This window comes from Stegastes partitus, unplaced genomic scaffold, assembly GCF_000690725.1.
Source record: "Stegastes partitus isolate 25-593 unplaced genomic scaffold, Stegastes_partitus-1.0.2 Scaffold746, whole genome shotgun sequence".
Lineage (NCBI taxonomy): Eukaryota > Metazoa > Chordata > Actinopteri > Pomacentridae > Stegastes > Stegastes partitus.
Window position 1 is genome coordinate 203264 of NW_007578477.1, and position 20484 is coordinate 223747.

A 20484-nucleotide genomic window follows, 5' to 3' on the forward strand; every position below is an offset into this window, starting at 1 on the left:
TAGTCAGGCTAACTGTAAGTCAGACTGACTGGAAGACTAACTGTGAGGCTAACTGTCTTCTAAGCTAACTGCATCAGCAACACAACATCAGGAGCATTCAGAGTGGAAACGGATTCATTTGCATAGAGTGCGACAACATCTCACTGCAGCTGACATTTACATAAAACACACAAAAGCACACTTGTTGTTACAACACTTTTCTACGGACACATTCTTGGCATTAAAATACATTTCTTAGTAATATGTGTTTAGATTATAATTATTCATGCATTTGTTTGTGCGTCACCGTAATGTTGTATTTTGTAAACATGTCCTGCATCGGGGGTCAATAAAGTTTCATCTTTATGTAATAATAATAATAATAATGCGTCACTGCGGAACTTTCCAGTAATCTTACATCATATTAGTTCTAACCTGGTTTCAGTTCAGTAAATGTATAAATAATCTAATATCCCAGAAACATTTAGAGTAAGGATTTGTGTGTCAGAGCTTTTTCTTCTTTCTTTCCAGCTTTATCTGCCGTCTCTGTGTATAAAACTGGATATAAAGTGGGTCAAACTGGTAGCTGAACATTTAGATGTTCTTTTACCAAGTACAAGTTTTCATGCAGGACTTTTACTTGCAATGGACTAGTTTTACTTTGCCGTGTTGGTATTTTTGACTTGAATGCTTCTTCCTACACTGGGGCGTCCACATACTTTTGGTTGCATGCATGTGTAGCAGCCTTACCCCTCCACCAGGTGGAGCTACAGCAGCAGGACGCACTTGTCCTGCAGGTTGACTGAATCTTCCAGGGTTGGAGGGCTGCTCTTCATAGTCTGCACACACACACACACACACACACACACACACACAGAATTAAACAGACTTATTTTAGGTGTTACAGGTGAGCGTGTGACGTAATGACTCACCTTGTCTGTTTTCAGGTGGAGGTGCGTCACTGCGAACCTTGCTCTTCTCAAACTCTTCGTGGTATTTGATCTGCACACACACACACACACACACACACACACACACGCACACTTGTATTAAACCCACAGGAGGGCGGTGAACTCTCCCATCCGACGGTTTAACCTCAACATGTTCAGCCTCTGCACGAAGCCGTTCACCATTTTAGGAGAAGCTGAGAGACGACGAACCACAAAGAGAGCAGCTTCAGCAGGAACCAGCTTTATATATAAATATATACATATATATATATAACCAGCAATAATAAAGGATTTACTCAGGAGAAAATAGGTTTCTTTATTGATTAAATATTGCATTTTGTTAATGCGCTGCTCTTCAAATAGAAATATTTTAATTCTATCTCAGGCCAATACGTTCCACATTGCTGCACACTGTATATACTTCTATGACTTTTATCTTTTATCTGCTACGCTCGCTTTTTATTTGACTTGTACCACTTGTTTCTTACTAGTCTTGGAACACAAGCTCTTTATTTGACCTGCAGCAGTTGCTTTTTAAACCTTTTATTCTTCTTTTTACTCCAAAACAGCAAAAAAAACAGACTCTGATTTATCTGCCTCCAACGATTTGATACAGCTCATATATGAACAATCTGATGAGAAGCATTGGAAAGCTTTTCTTACATATTTGTGACCAACCAGAACTCTTTTACGTTTGCATGTTGCTTATAAATGCACTCGCTGGTGTTTGTGAGAGTTTGTACTGATGCTTTTGTCACAAACTGTCCCAGCTGATTATTCTATTATATTACACTACAAGCTCTCAAAACCTGAACATGAGATCGCCTCCAAGACTGCTGCTTCATTGTTGCTGCAAAAATCAGAAAATGCACCCAGAAGCCAGAACAAAAGGCATTTTCGACATGTTTTTAGGAGTGAAATGCCCAATAAATCAGGCCGTGAATGACGTATGAACAAACCCTCCTCTGTGTAAACCTTCAGAACATAGAACAGGATAAAGGTGGAAGCTTTGGTGTTTGTAAGTGCAACTCAAGAGCAGGTTTGTGGCTCAAGTAAGAGATAAAACTAGAAAAAATACTAAAGGTTTGATGATGCAAATAGATAACGTGAAATAAAACAGTGTGTATTTTGACTTTTTTGTCCCTCAGTTAGCTTGAAAAAAGTCAAGTTACGTAGGAACAATATCCCAAAATCTTACATTTACACAACACATGAGAAAACTATGATGTGTTCTGCAGATTAACTGTTTTTTCTACTGATGGTTTATAACAGAAGAAGCAGATTTCTGGCTCTTGGATTCACTTCGTCGCTGTTTAAAGACTCTTGAGAACAGTTTACTTTCTGCATTCCAAATTTAAAAAGTGGTGGTTTTGGTGGATATTTGTCCAAAACAGCAAGAATAACTCGACCTCTGCAGGATGAATGTGGTGATTTAAAGAGGACGTCGCACAGGGAAGCGAAGCCCCCTCCCAGTGTCCTCAGCAAACCTCAGGAGGAGCAAACAGCAAGCAGGACGTTATGGGAAACAAGACTGACGGAGACAGAGGGAATTAAAAACAAGCAAATACATAGTTTTATATAAAGTTGGAAAGGAAAGGAAAGCTCCAACTACTAATGGAAAAATAAGAGTTTGCCCTTCTGACATGCAGCTTATCACCCATCATTCCTTTCTGCAACTGCAGAACTCTCATGAGAGTGAAGGAGGAGGTTTGTGTGTGTTTCACTGTGGTATGTGTGTGTGTGTGTTCGGTATGTGTGTGTGTTTGGTATGTGTGTGTGTGTGTGTGTTCGGTATGTGTGTGTGTGTGTGTGTTCGGTTTGCGTCCACAGCTGAGAGACTTTGACCATATAGGGCAGCTGCTCCTCAGCGGACCAGCAGAAACGTCTGAAACGTTCCCGAGTGTCTCTGCAGGATCGCACATCCGACTCTGTTCGCTCTGCTCATATCTGGACGCGTCATGTCGTTGGACACACACCAGATGTTTCGCTGTGAACTCAGACATCTCCTTCAAGAAGATTTTAAAAGCTGTTAGTCTGATAAATACACGGAAGGAGGTGCGATCAACAAGCTGTGAGACTGAGCATGTAAAGTAAGATTTAAGGTTTGTGTGGTGAGACTCTGCTCCCAGCGCTCCTGCAATGATACATGTCCACAGGGACGTAGCTGGAGGAGTTGTGCAACGAGATTCTGTTTAATATGAAACTCAAAAACAGGCTCCACCTTCCTGCAACTCTACCAATGGAGACTGCAGACGTTTAGCTGCTCTCGGATTTCCAACCCGACCAATGTGGCGACTTGTTTGGAAGCTTACAAGTGAAAACAGGTTCACCACGATGCATTTTGGAACATTTTAGGTGAGAAATTAGCCACGCAGTTGCTGAGTCTGTCATCATTTAGGATCAACAACAGTTAGTCCCACTGGTTTAAATCAGCTAGAACCTGAACTTTGTCCAAATGATGAGCGGCTGACATGACGCCTTGTTTCTTGACATGCAGCATGATGCTGCAAGCTGCTCACATAAACATCCATCCATCATCTAAACACTGCTTAATCCTCACTAGGGTCATGGGGGGCTGGAGTCTATCCCAGCTGACTCAGGGTGAAGGCAGGTTCACCTGGACAGGTAACCAGTCTATCACAGGGCTACACTTAGAGACAGACAACCAAGCACACTCACATTCACACCTACAGACAATTTAGAATCACCAATTAACCTCAGCATGTTTCTGGACTGTGGGAGGAAGCTGGAGAACCCGGAGAGAACCCACGCTGCACGGGGAGAACATGGAGACTCCACGCAGAGGGATCCCGGGTGTCCTCACCGGGACGCCAACCGGTGACCTTCTTGCTACGAGGCAACGGTGCTAACCACCGATCTGCCCCCTCACATAAACAATGAATGGTAAATAAATAAATAAGCACCGTCTGCAACGTGTCTAAACAGCAGCATCTCAACTTGCAGGAAGTTAAATCTGCAATGTTTGTGTTGATGCACGAACGCAAAGTCGCGACTCAGTTCGGGTCAGTTGCCCTGAACGCTCTCCATCATGGTTGGTGTCCACACAGTCCGTCATTATGGTGCTTCAACCAGAGAAGAGACAGACGGTGCATCATGTTAGTTCATGTCTAGCTGATCTTTAGGATACTTCCTGCAAATCTGGGGTGACTCGCCCCCTCTGGAAACGCCAAGAAACTTCCAAACCGATCGTTGTCGATGCAAAATGAAGACAGACTCCGCAGCTGCATGACTTACTCATTAAGTTTTGTGTGAGACATTTTGGGGCAACTTTCCAAAGGAGCCGCCATGTTGCTCCACTTTAAAGGTCCTGGAAAAGAGTAAACGAGTAAAGTGTTCGTCCAATCAGGTGAAACCAGTGTGTACTGGTTCATTGTTGCAGGGCACCAGCACCATCTACTGCCTGGTCGTACGCCCATCGAACATCCAATGTTGGGTACTGGAACAACTCCCCTGTCAGTAGAACTCTGTGTTGATGGTCCAACCTCCGGAGGACGATTCAACCATGTGAATGTTGAAGAAAACCTCCTGGTGCTCCTCTTGGCCTGTCTTAATCGTGCAGCTCTTCCACTGTGAAATCTCTCTTGCTGGTAGCTGCAGACCCTCCTCCAGTCACCACTGACGATCCTCCACCTGAAGTCTGGATCTCCTGATTCGTGACTCTGTGCATTTTCTTTAGTCTCAGAACTTTTCGATCGTGCCACATCCCAATGGAGGCAGCGAGGAAGTCGCGATAACATGTTGGTGTGGCTTTGCTGAACTTACGTTACTGATCTGGTCCTGCGTCTTCTTCAGCCTCTGCAGCTCCGGAGTGTCGGTCACCACGCTGAAGCCTTTCCCCTTGTTCTTCTCAAAGTCCTCCTTGTAGAGTGCCTGCAAACATCAACCTGACTTTAGAGGAACAGTTTGAATTTCAAGCTGTGTTGCTTCGATGCAGATGAGAAGACTGATACCACCACACTCCAAGGTGTGAAGAGGTTACCTGCTACTAGAGCTTCACTGGGCTTCATGTCTGCTGCTGGTTTTTTTCAGATCTGGTTCAAGAACATCAGGAGTTCTTCTGATTCTAATTGTGGCCTGCTGACGGGGGACAAGAGGACTTATTATATTTCAAATGTCTCCCAAGTGCCTCTTGCCTTTTGGCTTTACAGCTTATGGAGATTTGACTTTTTTTTTGGTGGATAATGCAGAAAACAGAAAAGGCTAAAGAGGTTAATATGAACCAGTTAGTCTGCGTCTGTCCAAAGGGATCAAAAATCCACCGAGCAGCAGGTTTAAAGCTCAACTATCATCAGGCTGTAGTTTTAGGAGGTGTGTATACAGATGTCAGTGGTATCAAACTTCTGATCTGTCTCTCAGCAGAGAAAGTGCAGATGTCCCATCGAACTCTTCCTTTAAAGGTTAAAGTGCTACATGACAGAACAGTTGGTTTGAGTCCATGCACGCTTTCATCCTGGACATCGGATAAAAACACCAGAGACAGGAGCCGTTAGATGGCGCTGCATTCAGGGTCGGTTGGTTTCAACTAAATGACGTGTCGCTGTTACCAGACTGCTCTGCTTGTAGTAGTACTGGTTTTCTTCCTGTTGCATTTCTACTCACTGTGGGTTCATTTTTAACTGCAACATAAAGTCCTGCACCTCTGAGGAAACAGAACAACCCTGATTAGAAGCAGAGAGACCTCAGGAATGACACAGTTATGGTGCAATAAATCTCATAAAAAGAACCAAAAAGTTCAATTTCTTTGATTATTTATTTTACAAAAATGGGAAAAAACCCAGAATCAGCATGTACAGCATTTCTACAAACACCGGCAGCAGTGGCTCTAAACACCACAGATCATTTCCTTTTCAACGTTTTCACAACCTGTACAAACTGGAAGATGTTTCACTGAGCTGGATGTATCGACCAGCAGCCGTTTGTGAGCCACGCCGCATTTATTTTATCGATCCAATCAGTCTCTCTGATCACTTGTTTGTACCCTGTGCAGTGTTCATACTCTCTCAGTGTTTCTGGTCATCACTGATATGTGCAATAATGTCAGTTTTATTACTCGTACTCGTGTATATTTTGGTGTATTTCTATTTTTGTACAATATTCCTCAAATGTTTGCTGCTCTAACGCTGCAAAATGTCCCCGCTGTGGGATTAATGAAGGTTCATCTGGTCTAATTTTGATCTATACGTATCAACACTGCCGGCAGTTCAGACGAGTCGCTTCAATTTTTAGTGTTTTTTACAGAATCTGGTGCAGATTTTTACTTTTTGTTAACATTAAAAGTAAGAAATGTGAAATAAAACAACTTAAATATCACGACTTTAAGCTCAGGTTTGGCATCACACGTGATTAGTTCAAGGACCACCGGAAAGTGGGAAACCGGGTGTTTTTCTTCTGTTTGTACAGTTTCTGACTTTGATAAATGTTGAGAATCCAACACGTCTGTCAAACCTGCCGCTGGGTTTTTGGGTTCACAGGGTTAATATCTGGAATTTCACAATAAAAGCTTCTTTTCCTGCAACTGTGGTAGCGATAAATCCAACGTAACCCGAATGCAGCGTTGAGTTTAGTTTACACGTTAGAGAAACAGATTTCACAGGAGTTCATGCAGACGTAGCAGTCAGAGGACGGAGCGAGGGTCGAGAGTTTTGAGTTGTTACGGCGGATAAATGAAGGTTTAGTGGTTTTAGAGTTTCCGACGCCCCCTGAAGGCGACGTACGTGACTGATCTGGTCCTGCGTCTTCTTCACCCTCTGCATCTCCGGCGTGTCGGCCACCACGCTGAAGCCTTTCCCCTTGTTCCTCTCAAAGTCCTCCTTATAGAGCGCCTGCAAATTTAGTCATTCGGTAGGAAACTCAAGTCTTTTATTTAAAAAGAAATCAGACAAAAAAAACAGAACACAAGAGCCCCAGGAAGGCGCCTCTTGTTAAAGCGGGCTCGGATTACAGGGTCGGATGCTTTAAATGTCCATTTGTCACTTTTCCCTGTGAGCTGAGGCGGCGTTGAACAACCAGCATGTTTATTTGAGGCTGGATGTGCACACATGCAAACACAGTGAGTCACGGCGCTGCTATGAGGAAAAGGCCGCCTCGCTGAGCTGCAGAGACTTTTATGGGTATAAACAACGAAGTGAGCCGGCTGGATGAGAGCCGAGAGAAGCAGCAGCGGCGGCAGCAGGAGGAGGAAGAAGCGAACCTGATATCGCTGCCATGTTTTAGAAAAGGTCTCAGCCTAAAATGGTTTGCGTCGTTGCATCAGAGACAATAAAGCAGCAGATTCCAGAGCTGCTGCGTCGTCCGCTTCTCTGAATTGTTTTCAGTATAAAGAGGTGGCTTTATTCTGTCCTGCGCGGCGGTTTGTGGTCGTGCTCGTTTTTGAAGCACGCGTGGTTTTGTTTTCTCAGCAAGCGTTGGAGGAAGCAGCAGGACGGAGGCCAGATTCTGCACGTTTACGGCTTTTATGATTAAAACCGTCGGCGTTCTTCTGCTCAGACGTCTCTGGTTCACTTCAAACTCTTGTTCATCATCAACTATAAATATTTAAAACGCTGTCTGTGATTTTACATCCATACGTCTGCGTGACATCATGAAAACAAGCCGGCTGACCTACTTTCACTACAGTTTCTATCTCTCTATCTTAGTTTTTGTGGTGCGACTGGTCAAAGCTGCTTCATCAGTCATGAATGTTCAACAAGAACAACTTTCTGTTCATTTCTGTGACCAAGTCTTTCATATTCAAACTATTCTACACGCTTAGTTTGGGATTTTGGTGACGTGTGGTTCAGAAAACATCACCAGCTGGCTTCTGCTTCGTCGAGTTTTTAGTCAGTTTGTGCTCAAAGACGAGACTTTTCCTAATAATATTTCAACTCCCCCATAATCAGAGAATATTTAATTTAATTAACATCACAGACTCTGAATCAGCAACGTGATGAGAAATAACAGAGAATATTTCAGGTTGTGATCAGCTGCTGGCGTTCAAAAAGCCTCAATGTGTGAAAAAACAACAACAACAACAACTTTATCTCAGAATGTGTTTGATATATGAAGCTAAAATTTCACAAACATCTTCATAAATAATTGTATTTTAAGTTTCTAAAAACATCTGGTAAATCAGTCGAGTGATGATCGGATGTTTTACGGTTGTTGTGGTCGAACAGAACACGTTTAATGCTGAACACACGCTTCAGCTCGTGTCCGTTTGAGGACGATTCGTCCTGATTTCTGCTTGTTACTCTCTTTTAAGAACTTTCTAAAGGAAATAATTGACTGGAACCTTTTATAAAGGCTGATTTTATGGCTGCTTTAGAGCATTTTATGTTTTCCTGTTACATTTTTGAGATTTGTCAGATTGAAAATAATGAATCTAACGTCCTAAAGCGACAAACTTTGTAATAAAAGGTTAAATAAAACCCGCCTCCCTCTGCATGACGCTCACATGACCAGGTGACCAGATTTAAATGTTCCTGACTTAAAGGTCGTACGTTCTGCAGAACCTTAAAAGGTCAAACTGCGTCGTGCCGAGAAGATCCTCAAAGGGAAGTTAAACTGTGAAGGAATCCCTTCGGTTCTGGTTTAATCCCTGTGAGCAGCGTGATGGGATCAGAGCCGAAGGAAACGAGACGGAGAGCTTTAAAAGCACCGATTCATCCGCCTGACGTCTGATTTACGATCAGTTAGGACGCTCAGAAGAAGCAGCTCCACTTTGTAAACGTCACATTGAATCAGGTCGCGTGAGTTAAAGAGCTCATTTGATTTAATGGAAGACGAGGCTTCGCTACCTGCTGCCCTGAACGCTGGAAAAAACTATTCTGTAAAACAAACAGTGAAAATAAAACTCATTAGTATTTGTGGTATTTTATAGATCTGTAATTTGGAGGTTTTATACAGTTTTATATGTTTTGGCTATTTAACTGTTTAATACATTTTTTCTGTCATTTATCTGGATATTATTTGTAATTTAACAAACCAGGGAAAACTGACAGAAGCTGTTTTGTCTATTCTAAATATCAAAATCTTCTTCAAAGTAACAGCAAATGTAAACAGTAGATAGTAAGAATGGTGTCATTTTAAGGTTAAATGTCATGAAAAAGCAAATCACTGCTATTTAACTGGACGTTATTTACAGTTTTGGCCTCTTTTCTTTCTTTCTTTCTTTTTAAAATAAAAAAAAACAAAAAAACTTTTTCCTTAAATTTGAATTAAATATTAAATAGTAATTTAACAAAACAGGAGAATCTACAAAAAAAAAAAGTTTTAATAATTATCATTTTCTCTTCTTAATGTACATATTTTTCTTTTAAATGAAGGCAAACATAAACAGTAAAATGTAAAAATAAAGTAATTTTATAGTTAAACATCATAAAAGAACAAATTTATAGAAATTCAGATATTTTGATGTCGACCTTATTTGCAGTTTTTTTGTAACAGTTAACATGTAATTCAATATTATTTTTCCTGAAATTTTATTAAATATTATCTGTAATTGAACAAAACAGGAGACTCTATAAAAATGGGTTTAATAATTATAATTTTCCTTCTTAATTTACATATTTGTTCCTTCAAATGACGGAAAAGACAAACAGTAAAAACAGTGTAAATGTATGAAGAGATGTGAAAAATGAAACTAACCTTTATAGAAATAAACATCTCAAATTTTATAACTACATTATTTTTAAAGGTTATTATTATAAATTAATACGTTTTAATGTCATTTAACTAGATATCATCTGTAAATTAACAAAACAGGAAAATCTATTTTAAAAAAACTGTTTGAAAATGTGCCACCGTTGAGTCCTTTCAAATTTCTAATGTTTTGTTATAAATAACAGAAAATAGTTTGTAGCAGGTTAACGTGTAAATTATTTTGTGCTAAAATTAATTTACACGATTATCCGTAAAATGACAGCAGATTGTTTGGACAGACGTTTTTCAGACCACCAGACTGAAGAAGGCAGACCACCGATCCGACAGGAAGTGACACGTGGACGACTCACCTGGCTGTTGAGCATGCTCTGTTGCTTCAGACGCAGGTTCTCGGGCGTGTCGGTCACGATGGTGAACGACGTTTTGGGGTAATGCCTGCAAGAAAATCACATTTTCATCGTTAATCCAATATTCAGCATTTATCTGATTAAAAAAAAACAAACAATCTGCAAAAACCTGGCATCAAAACCGTCATATTAGAATGCTGTGAAAAAAAACAAATATCGATCAAATAATTGGATTTTTAGCAGATTTAAATTCAGTAAATCAGTTATTTTACAGTCACAGCTGATAACAGAACAGACGACAACATGCTGTGTTTTAATGCACCAGAAATTATCTGTAATTTAACAAAATAGCTGAAATCTGTAAAATTTAAGTTTAACTATGAGCTACTTTTTTTCAGTGCTTAATTCACAGAAACTGTCTTTCACATAAATGATCATATCTGGAAAAAGATGATCAATTATTACAGTAAAAAATGCAGAATTTTACACAAACATTAAAAAAAAAAAATACAGATGTTTATTGTGGACATCATCTACAGTTTATTTGTTCATTGTTGTTGTTTGTTTTTCTGCAGTCAACATGTAAATAAAACTTTTTACTGATTTTACTTGTTATTATGTGTAATTTTTAAAATTATTTTTAAAAAAAAAGGAAAAATCTGTAAAATAACATTTTGATGAACAATTGAAGTTTAAATCTCTTTAAAAACATTATTTTCTTTTTTTTTTTTTTTTTTACAGTGTGTATATTTTAAAATATATATAATTTAAACCAACCAACCAAACAACATCTAATAAATAATATTAATTTACACATTAACTATAAATAATGTCCACATCAAACATCTGTATTTGAACAAATGTTAATTTAAATATTTTACAACATCTGACTTTCACTTTTATTTTATTTATTTATTTATTTTCTTAAATCAGACAAAATGACATAATTTTTCAGATATTTGTTGGTATTTGAAAGAACATTTTTTGTATATTAATGTATATTAATGCTGATGTTTTTATCGCTGCTGTCTCGTTTTTAAAGCGGTTTTATTTTACTTTTAGCAACATTATTCTTAATAATTCCTAATTTACGCTGAACTACGTCAGTAAATGAGAGAAACTGTCAGAGTCACAAATCTGAGGCGAACTTTAATGTCAGGCTGCGTTCAGGAACAGCTGGAGTCACATGATTCATTCTGTCTGTTCACACTTCTTCTTTTCCTGCTCGTCCACACGACAGCATCTCAGACGAAAAATCAACGTCTGCAGCAGCTTTTAGTCACAAGAAAACCCAACAAAAACTAAAAGCTGTGATGCTTGTGGAAGCTGAGCGGCGACGCTGAACGACAGTCTATGAATAACTCTGCGTGTTTGTGGTGGGAGCTGTGCGTTGAGGACGCCGTGTGGTTCTCACACTCACATGCTGCAGTAGGGTTTCTTCTCGAAGCCTTTGTAGTTGTTCATACTCAGAGCCATTTTACAAACCTCACAGCTGAAACAACCTTTGTGCCAATACTGGACAGAGAAAACACAAAAACAGAGAAACCAGTCAGAGATGAAACACAAAAGCAAAAACACTCTGAACTGTTTCATGGTTCATGTTTGAAAACTGAAGCAGCTGTGAGAAATGAAAATAAGAATTAAAGAGCAAAGAGACGACATCAGACTGAATGCTGCACATTTACTCGTCTTTTTTCCCCCCAAAATGCGACTATCCATTAAAATAAACAACATTTGGCTGTTTTTCTGCACATTTTGCAGGAGAAATAAAACATCAAAAACACAGAATTTCTTTCTCAGACTGTTTCGTCCTTAAAGAGAATAAATCGAGCCTCGGCAATCAGGATGATCTGCTTGAGCTCAGGTCATGTGAACAGGCTGACGATGAGGAGCAGCAACACTTCATCTGCTTTCTTTTAAGGCTCCTGATCAAAGAGTTTGGTTTTAATGCTCGTTGCTTGTTTTACTTTGTGCAAAAATACCACATTTTCTTTTATTCTAAGGCCCCACAGAGACGACAACGCTGCATGAAATGTGCAAAAATGTTGTATTTTTGCATAAAAAATGAGACGTTGACCATCATAACTGCTGTTCTTTCCAAACAGGAGCAGAAATATACTGTCTGAGCGTGTTTTATGGCATCTTTATCACTTCAAAGCAACAAAAAATGTGATGTCTTATGAGGATTTAGCAACACTGATTTGAATTTAAACAATCTTTATAGTTCATCTTAAAATCTGTTAATTTTTTTCTTATTTTAAGGCGTCGCAGAGAAGATGTTGCATGAAATGTGCATAAACTCGACATGTTTTTGGCAAAAAATGAGACACAGACCATCATAAGTAGAGTTTAAACAGATTTCAGAGCAATTTAAAGTGAAATCTGTGCAACACAAATTGAATTTAAACAATCTGCTTCACCTAAATATTAAAATTACCTTAAAATCTGCTTTTTTTATGATTTAAAAGGCATCACAGAGAAGACATAATTGCACAACATTTGCAATTTAAAGTATTTTTACTGCTTTGAAGCGATTAAAAGTAAAAAGTCTTTTGCAGCAAAGGTTTGAATTTTAACAGCAGACGGCCTCAGATTCACAGTTCACCTCCAGATCTGTTGTTTTCTGTGATTCTGGGGCAAAAACACACTTTGTTTTGGATGTAATGAGACTTAGAGCATCATAAAAGCACATTTTCCAAACACAGCAGCAGAACAAAGACTCAACCGGAACACATTTTAAAGCATTTTTTACAACTTTCGAGCGAATAAAATGTTAATCTGCAGTGAAATGATGCAACACTAAGCTGACTTTGAACAATCGTCAGCAGCTGCTTCAGGATTCGTCTTAAAATCTGTTATTTTTTTCTATTATTTTGATCAGAATCTTGAAGCTTTTGCACAATTTTAAAGACTCTGAAGTGCTTTTATGCCTGAAATGTGCTAAATAATCAAACCAGCTGTGCCTTAAGTGAGACTCTACCATCACAGACCTCCTGTGGACCATCACTCAGCTCATCTCACCTTATCCAGGCAGTTGATCTTCTCTGTGGGGTAAACCGGTTTGTTGCATCTCCCACAGGGCGGATTCATGGCGGCTCAGAGAGAAAACAGAGTCAAAGGAAAGATGATGAAGCTCCCTGCTTCAGGAGAAGGTTGATGGACTTGAAGGGGACAGAACTGCTGCTGCTGCTGCTTCTCTGCAGGAATCTCAGTTCAAACATCAGCTCAGGAGGAGTCAGAAGCTTGGTGCTGCCTTCAGGGAGCCTCGGACTCAGCAGCTTCCACTTGTTGCATGTAGGTTCAGATACCAGACGAACACGGACACGACGTTCAGATTCTATGATGATTAAGAGAGGCTTTGATGGACCAAATAGAGCTTCTGATGGCATTCATTCATATTAACGTCTGAATAGTTTTTGTTTGGACATGAAGGTAAAACTTTAGTTTCTACACTTTGTGAATTTGAACTGATTTGTGTTTTTTCTGCATCAGTTTGTGGCGCAAACGTCGGCATTCATGCAAAGAAAATCACAAGTCACAGGTTTTTTTGCAGCACATCTAAAACTACAGCTGTTGCACCAAAGTGTCTTAAAGTTAAAAAAAGAACAAAGAAAAAAGATTATTTGATGATTTGATGGCATGAAATTAACCCAAGAAGTTTAAATACAGCGTCAAATGTTATTTATGATGTGGTTTTATCTCAGTAATTTACCTGTCAGGGATTAAAACTCTACAGAAACCATATAAAATACTTCTTTAACTGACTCTAGTTCATGGTATGAGGTGAACTATTAAACGATTGAATGCAGCTCTCAGTCTCTCTGAGTCGCTTATAAATACTAATTCTCCCATTTAATTTCATCCTCGCTCACATTTACGTATTTCTGAACTCTTTAAATGTGCATTTGGTTTCTTTTCACTTGAACAAATAATCTCTAAATTCCTGAATGTTACTGACATGTTCTTCACATGCAGAACATCTCAAATATTTCTGTGTTTGGTGAAGAAAAGCGTCCTTCAGATCTCTTCTGACAGCTTTCTTTAATCTAAAGGCCTTTATGAATGTTTTATTTATGGCTGAGTTTCAGGATTTCTCCCATTTTTCTGTTTCTCTTCTTTTTATTGCCCTGACTTTAATAAATATCTTTATTTTGTGATCTTTAAAAAAAAACCAAAAAAACTCTCTGGTTGCTTTCCACAGATTGATCATTTCTGTCTTTGTCAAGAAGACTGCTATATTATTAAACAGTATTTAAATATATATATAGAAATATAATTGTTGTAGTTGTTATTATATAGTTTTACTAAATAATTTGTTTACTTTCTTTAAATTTTTGTTTGAATATTGAAGTGACGTAACACCTGCGTCCTCCTGACATCTACACATCCAGTGTTGATGCAAGTTACATTTTATTTGACATTAATCACTACTTAAAAAAAGATAGCAAAGATCTTCTGTGTAACTGAACGACAGTAACTGTTTATATAGATATGAGTTGTAGGAATTCCGGCTTTCTGTGCGGCCCCTGAAAGCAGCATCAGGGAGAATCCGTTTAACCATAAAAGGACACACGACCTGATGTAATAATGCCTAAAGTACATCAAGAACTGGGCTCTTTTAGCACATAAATGACTGTTAAGCTTTATTTTTTTGTAAGGAAAAACAACAATAAGGTTTGAAAACCAAGTTTAACTAGTTTGTGTAGTTTAAGACACATCTGAACTGCAGTTGGCGCCCTCTGCCGGGGACAAGGACACATGACAACTACATCTGCCGTCTTGTTTTAAACGTAAACGATCGTCAGAAACGTCGTTTTGTTTTTAATCAAGCGATAAAAGCGTATTCGCGTTTTAAAGTAATGACACGTGACGATACACAACCCGGAAGCAGCAGGACACATGTTCGGTTCCTGTTTAAAACCACAGCCGCTCTCCCCGTTTATACAGCGGGGGTATAGCTCAGTGGTAGAGCATTTGACTGCAGATCAAGAGGTCCCCGGTTCAAATCCGGGTGCCCCCTCTTTTCCTCTCATGTGTGATGATGTTTTGAACATTTTCTTCTCATATGTATTATCTTCTTTTTACTCTCTATGTTGATAAAAACACCGACAATAGGAAACTACGTCTGTCGCTTCACATTACCGTGAAGTTAACAGTAAAATACAGTCACTTCCTGTTTATTTCCTCACTTTATAGGGATTTATTTAACCTTCATTCAAAAAATAAAAGTCAGATAATCTGGTGTAGTAATAATATTGCAGGTTCTTAACCTTATCATTTAAATTAGCCTTTTTTTTCTTTTCTTTTTTTTTTTTTTACAGTATGTGATATTACAGAGGCTTAACCCTAATTCTATTCTATTCTATTCTATTCTACTGTACTCTATTCTAAGTGAGGTACATTCGTGTTTTATCCAAATATTGCAGGGTTTTAATCTTATCACTTAAATTAGAAAGGTACATTTTTAGGCCCGGTTTCGCGTTCAGGGCTTAAATAAAACCAGGACTAAATGAATCTGGTTTAAATTAATCCACACCAATCCAGCTGCTTTCTGAGATGTTGTTTAACTTCAGATTAACTAGTTCCAGACTACAGAGTCTCAGACTACAGAGTCTCAGACAACAGAGTCTCAGACTACAGAGTGTCAGACTAAGGTAATCCAGGACAACTCAGATCATGTTTTGGAAGCTGAACCAGATTAACAACATGCACACGGTGCACAGGTGAGGGTTCAGGTGTGTTATTACACCTTTACAAACATATTGGTGAAGAAATTGTTTGGTAACGATTTAGTTGCCAGATGTTGATGTTTTTCCCCTGACTATGAATCATTCTTGTCTTTTAGTTGTTGAATTTCTTGTAGTGTTTTGGCTCCATCGTGTGGCAGTGTTGTATCACAGCGTGTCCCCTAAAGGTTGTGTTTGTGTCATGATTATGCTAATTTGACATTTATTCATTTATAAATGAACGCATACATTCATTTAGTTGCAAACACTCTGCTTGGACACTTAAATAATGAAGATATTCCTACTAAACTACCTCATTTTGACAAACTGCCTTAGCTGTGGACAGAATGAATATGAAATGTGGGTTTTATCTTCCAAACAAGACGGAGTTTTTCAGTGTTTGTCTGGATTTTGCAGTTTTTTCTTTCGGGAAGCTCAAATATTCCATCAAACATTAATATATGTGATAAAATGACTTGTTGAAGACGCACCTATACCTGTGCACGCATTACTTTAAATCTTTAAAGAAGTAAAAAGCGAATTAGATGTAACCCGCATTTAGTTATTTATTTATTTGGTTGTTTATTTTATTTATTTCCGGGCCAATTTTCTGTGACCTCATATTTCCTATAAATATGGGTCAGAGAGTTCACTTCCGCCTCCGTCCTGATCACTGAGTCGCTGATTAACTCTCGGCTGCGCCTCGGGAAGTCAACCAATATCACTCAATTCAAAGGTAAAAAGAAAAGTGACTTTCATGTAATGTAACACAGCCGAATTGTAGACAATGTTTTAATTTTATGCCGCGCTCCCGTAGTTTGGAGTTTTATTTTAGTTTTGGCCAGTCTTCTTGTTTTTTTTGTTATTAACGCTCGAACGGCCATGGGCTTTGGTACGCGGAGCGCCGCATTCACTGAACTGATAAATATGATAAATAATTAAACTCTTAAACTCTGGTTGAGTAGTTTAAAATGAAACATCAATTATAGAAGCTGCACTTTTGAATTTGATTTTTTCTTTGTGATTTATCAATGTTCAATTAATTTAATTAATTGATTGATTTTTTGTGATTATCAATGACAAATGAATTTGATTAATTGATTTTTTTGTGTGATTCATCAATAACAAATTGATTTGATTAATTACTTGATTTTGTGTGATTTATCAATGACGAATTAATTTGATTAATTAATTGATTTTCTGTAATTTATCAATGACCAGTTAATTTGATTAATTAATTGATTTTTTTGTGATTGATCTATAGGAAATTGATTTAATGAATGAATTGGTTCTTTGTGGGTTCAAAACTTATGTGTATTTTTTTTTTGGACAGGTTTTTTTTTTCCCTCTTTCCCCCCTGGATGGTTTTCCGGATCCATTCCACCCAGTTCACCTGGTGAGCCGGATCAAGGAGCTGGTAGGAGAAAACCACCCACTTATCTACTGGACGACCTGTTTTGACTGACAAAGAAAACACATGTGCACAATTTATTTTTTTCCTTTTTGAAGATTATATATAGAATCATTATTGTTGGTAATCCATTATTTTTTCTTTATTGGGAATGGTGTATTGGCTATTTATGTTGTGAAGAACTTTTCTTTTGTTAAAACATTTCATATTCAAACGGCACCGCTGCCTCCTGTGTTTCATTCACAATCCAGGCTCCTTCAAAGAACGAGGTCTCTGTTGCTGCTAATTGTAGCTGCAGTCAGTCATAAAGCCCACATGCGCTACATAGACACACCAATAATGCAATATTATTGTGTATGTGAGCAATAAAAAGTAGGGATTAGTGCCTTTAAGGTCTATTCCTACATATTTTAGCACTTTTTCTCTCAATTATCAAATGAGAAGTACAATTCCTATCAGTAGATTTCCTTGTATTAACCTTAATATTTAAATTAGTCAAGGAATTTCTACACTACATATTATTTTAGTGTCCCTAACATTAAAATCAGTCAGGTACGGTTGTATTATGTTTAATATTGCAGGGTCCTAACTCAAGCATGTAAATAGTAGAGCTGCAACTAATGATTATTTTAATTGTCTCCTTTATATGTCAAATAATTGATCATTTGTTGAGTCTCGAAATGTCAGAAAATGATGAAAAATGAATCATTGGTCTTATTTTGTCCATAACCCAAAGACACTCAGATAATATTCACATTTAAGGAGCTGGAATCAGAGAATTTAGATGTTTTTTTCTTTAAAATAAGCACTCAAAGGGACTAAACAATCGTCACAATTGTTTTTAAAAAATCAATTAAATTCACGATCAACTGATTCGTCGTTGCAGCTCCAACCAAAAGACAACATTTAAACTGCTCAGATAGAGGAAAGGAGGAACACATAAATCAAGATTACCTGCTTCATTAATTGCTCATCATAACAGCTGAATAATCGTCGCAGCTCTTATGAATCAAAGACTTTCTCGCTCCATGAAACTCACCTGATCATGTCGGGGCTCTTTTTCCCACTGAGTCATTGTTCTCGGTGACCGATATACCTGCTCTAAATTTAGTCCAGGATGGTCTGTGCCGGTTATATTCAGCGTTTCGCCACACACGAGACCAATATCGACACTCACCACCAGCTTTTATTAGAAGACATTTAAACAGAAAGGTAACTCGATGCCGCTAAAACTCATCCAAACAATATTTCTCCAGAGAAGTTCAAGAATAATCACTATCAATTATATAGCTAGATATCTGCGGTAGTGAAGTCCGTGTAGGTATAACATTTATGAACCAATCGCGTAGAAGTTTCGTGAAACAAAACAAAAAAACAATCCGTAAGATGCATGAAAACAGAAACACATAGTGAAGTCGAGCTGTACACCGGTTTGCAGTAGGAAGGCTAGTTCGTTCCCTGACATCCACCCTTGCATTGATGGGTTTTTTTTTTGGACAGCTACACATCTCATCATCTCTGTACAATCGGCCGCCGAACCCCCCGTGTGATGGCAAAACAGCAAAGGACAAAGCTGGCGAGAGCTACAGGAGCAGCTACAGTAAACACTGTCCAGCCACAAAGGTCGGAGAAAAAGTCCATCCTTCTCGTTGCACCGTCCCTCAAGATGGCGTCCCTCCTCCTCCTTCGTCTTCTAGCAGCACTGCTCAGCTTCGATGAAACCTTCCTTTTCGTGACCCCCGAGCTCCACCTCGGCGTAGCTGGAGTGGCAGCCCTGGTTGCGGAACTTCATGGAGGGCCAGTAGTTGTTGGTGCGTCGCTGCAAACGTTAGGAGTCGTTAGCTGGACAGCAGGAAAACGTATCGGAGGTTGTTTCATTTGCCCTCACCTGCATGAGGTAGAACGGCGGAGCAACCGTCGGGTGTGTGTTGATGTAGTAAACGGCCAGCAGAGTCAGAGCTACCAGCAGGACCAGCGCAGCCACCACGCCGGCTATGATGGCCGTGTTCTCGGTGATCCCCTTGTGGTTCGGAGGACCCGTCTGTAGATCTGAGAGGAGGGAAAACCAGACGCTGAATCAGAAACGCTTTATTGAAACTGCTTCCTGTTACGGATGCAAAAGTCTTAAAAGAAGTAGGATGTATAAAATATCTAATAAAAATATAAACACAAGCGTTAATATGAAATAAAATAGGGCTAAACACAAAACATAAAATATAAATTGTTGTTGTAAAGCAGCTCTGTGTGTAGACTCGATTCTAAACTAGAAGACTCTGAACGAGGCGTCATTGTTCACCGCTTTCAGTTTAACGCTCTTAAAATGCACAAAATAAGAATCACGTTGCATTTATTTAGCAGCAGCTGCTCCAGAGCCGGCCCTCCTGCAACAACAACTTCCTCTATTGACATTTTTATGAGAAAACCTCCAGCTGTGCTTGTGTCCACTGGCCTTTGGTTGCTCTCACTGCTCTGTATTTCTAGCATTTTATATGCTAGTTTGATTTTACAGATTCCTGATTGTCCTTAATTTAGCGTTTTATCATTTTATACTTTCTTTGACAAATGGATGTTATTTAGCCTCTCTTGCTTTTGCACAGATTATTTGTTGGTGCCAGATTGACACCACGTGGTCGTCAACTGGGGTTGTTTTTAAAACGTGCTTTATAAATAAAACTGATTTAATTTAATATTTTTTACGCTTCCTTAAGTCTGGAGAACATGATTGATCTCCTGAGGCCTCTGTAGCACCACAGTACTTCATTTACTCATTAAATGGACATTGGCCGCTCCTGTGGTTTGAATATTTAACTTCACCGTATTGTGATTTTGATAATATTTTGATAAATTTGGTAAAGCATCCATACTTGAGTGCACACCAGTGCTTTTTAAACTTCACTGGATTCTAAAAAGTGCTTTCCAGTGTTTCTCATTCATCCATGTACACACTAACAGACCTGCCATCAGGAGCCACTCAGCGTTCATTGTCTTTCTCAAGGGCATGACTGGCAATTTTGCAAATATTCTACAACCTGCTCCATCACCTGAGCCACGACTGCCCTCATTAGTGGGATGAGTTGGGAGGAACTGAACAGCTGTTTTTTTTTTCCTTCCAGAAGCTGAAACTGAAAGTGTTCACACTGCAATGTTGATCATTTCTCTCTCTGCACACACAACTGTGGCAAATACAGCCGGTAGAGTTGAACTAGAAGACGGTCTGCACACGTTTATGGATTTGTACGAGGGCTAAGGAGTAAACTGATACTGCAGCATAGATGAAACGCTTTTAGATGGAGGTGAAATGTGTCTCAAACCAGTTTACATGAAGCATCGTGGTGCTACAGTGATGACATGTAAACCTTCAGACTGTAGCTAAAATCACATCATTTTTCAATAGTCGTGACTCGATAATC

General features: G+C 38.8%; 2 protein-coding genes and 1 non-coding gene across 5 annotated transcripts in view; 1 reads left to right on the forward strand and 2 right to left on the reverse strand.

The window, feature by feature from the left end:
* LOC103364391 (LIM and SH3 domain protein 1-like) overlaps positions 1-13151 on the reverse strand; it is a 14233-nt gene extending 1082 nt beyond the window's left edge. The window contains exons 1-7 of one of the 3 annotated variants that reach the window (XM_008291499.1): positions 12959-13151; positions 11358-11452; positions 9941-10025; positions 6665-6772; positions 4713-4820; positions 912-981; positions 730-818 (exon numbers count right to left, since the gene is read on the reverse strand). In XM_008291499.1, the coding sequence (XP_008289721.1) occupies positions 730-818; positions 912-981; positions 4713-4820; positions 6665-6772; positions 9941-10025; positions 11358-11452; positions 12959-13027 (624 nt within the window). In that variant the 5' untranslated portion in view covers positions 13028-13151. The remainder of the gene's footprint in view (positions 1-729; positions 819-911; positions 982-4712; positions 4821-6664; positions 6773-9940; positions 10026-11357; positions 11453-12958) is intronic. The other 2 variants (XM_008291500.1, XM_008291501.1) reach the window with 2 other exon arrangements.
* Positions 13152-14885: 1734 nt separating this feature from the next.
* On the forward strand, positions 14886-14957 carry trnac-gca (transfer RNA cysteine (anticodon GCA)). The gene has a single exon. It is a non-coding gene; the product is annotated as a tRNA-Cys (tRNA).
* A 3283-nt stretch (positions 14958-18240) lies between these two features.
* The window catches only part of LOC103364392 (plexin domain-containing protein 1-like), a 12794-nt gene continuing 10550 nt past the window's right edge, over positions 18241-20484 (reverse strand). The window contains exons 11-12 of the mRNA XM_008291502.1: positions 18963-19123; positions 18241-18893 (exon numbers count right to left, since the gene is read on the reverse strand). Coding sequence (XP_008289724.1) covers positions 18768-18893; positions 18963-19123 — 287 coding nt within the window. The 3' untranslated portion in view covers positions 18241-18767. The remainder of the gene's footprint in view (positions 18894-18962; positions 19124-20484) is intronic.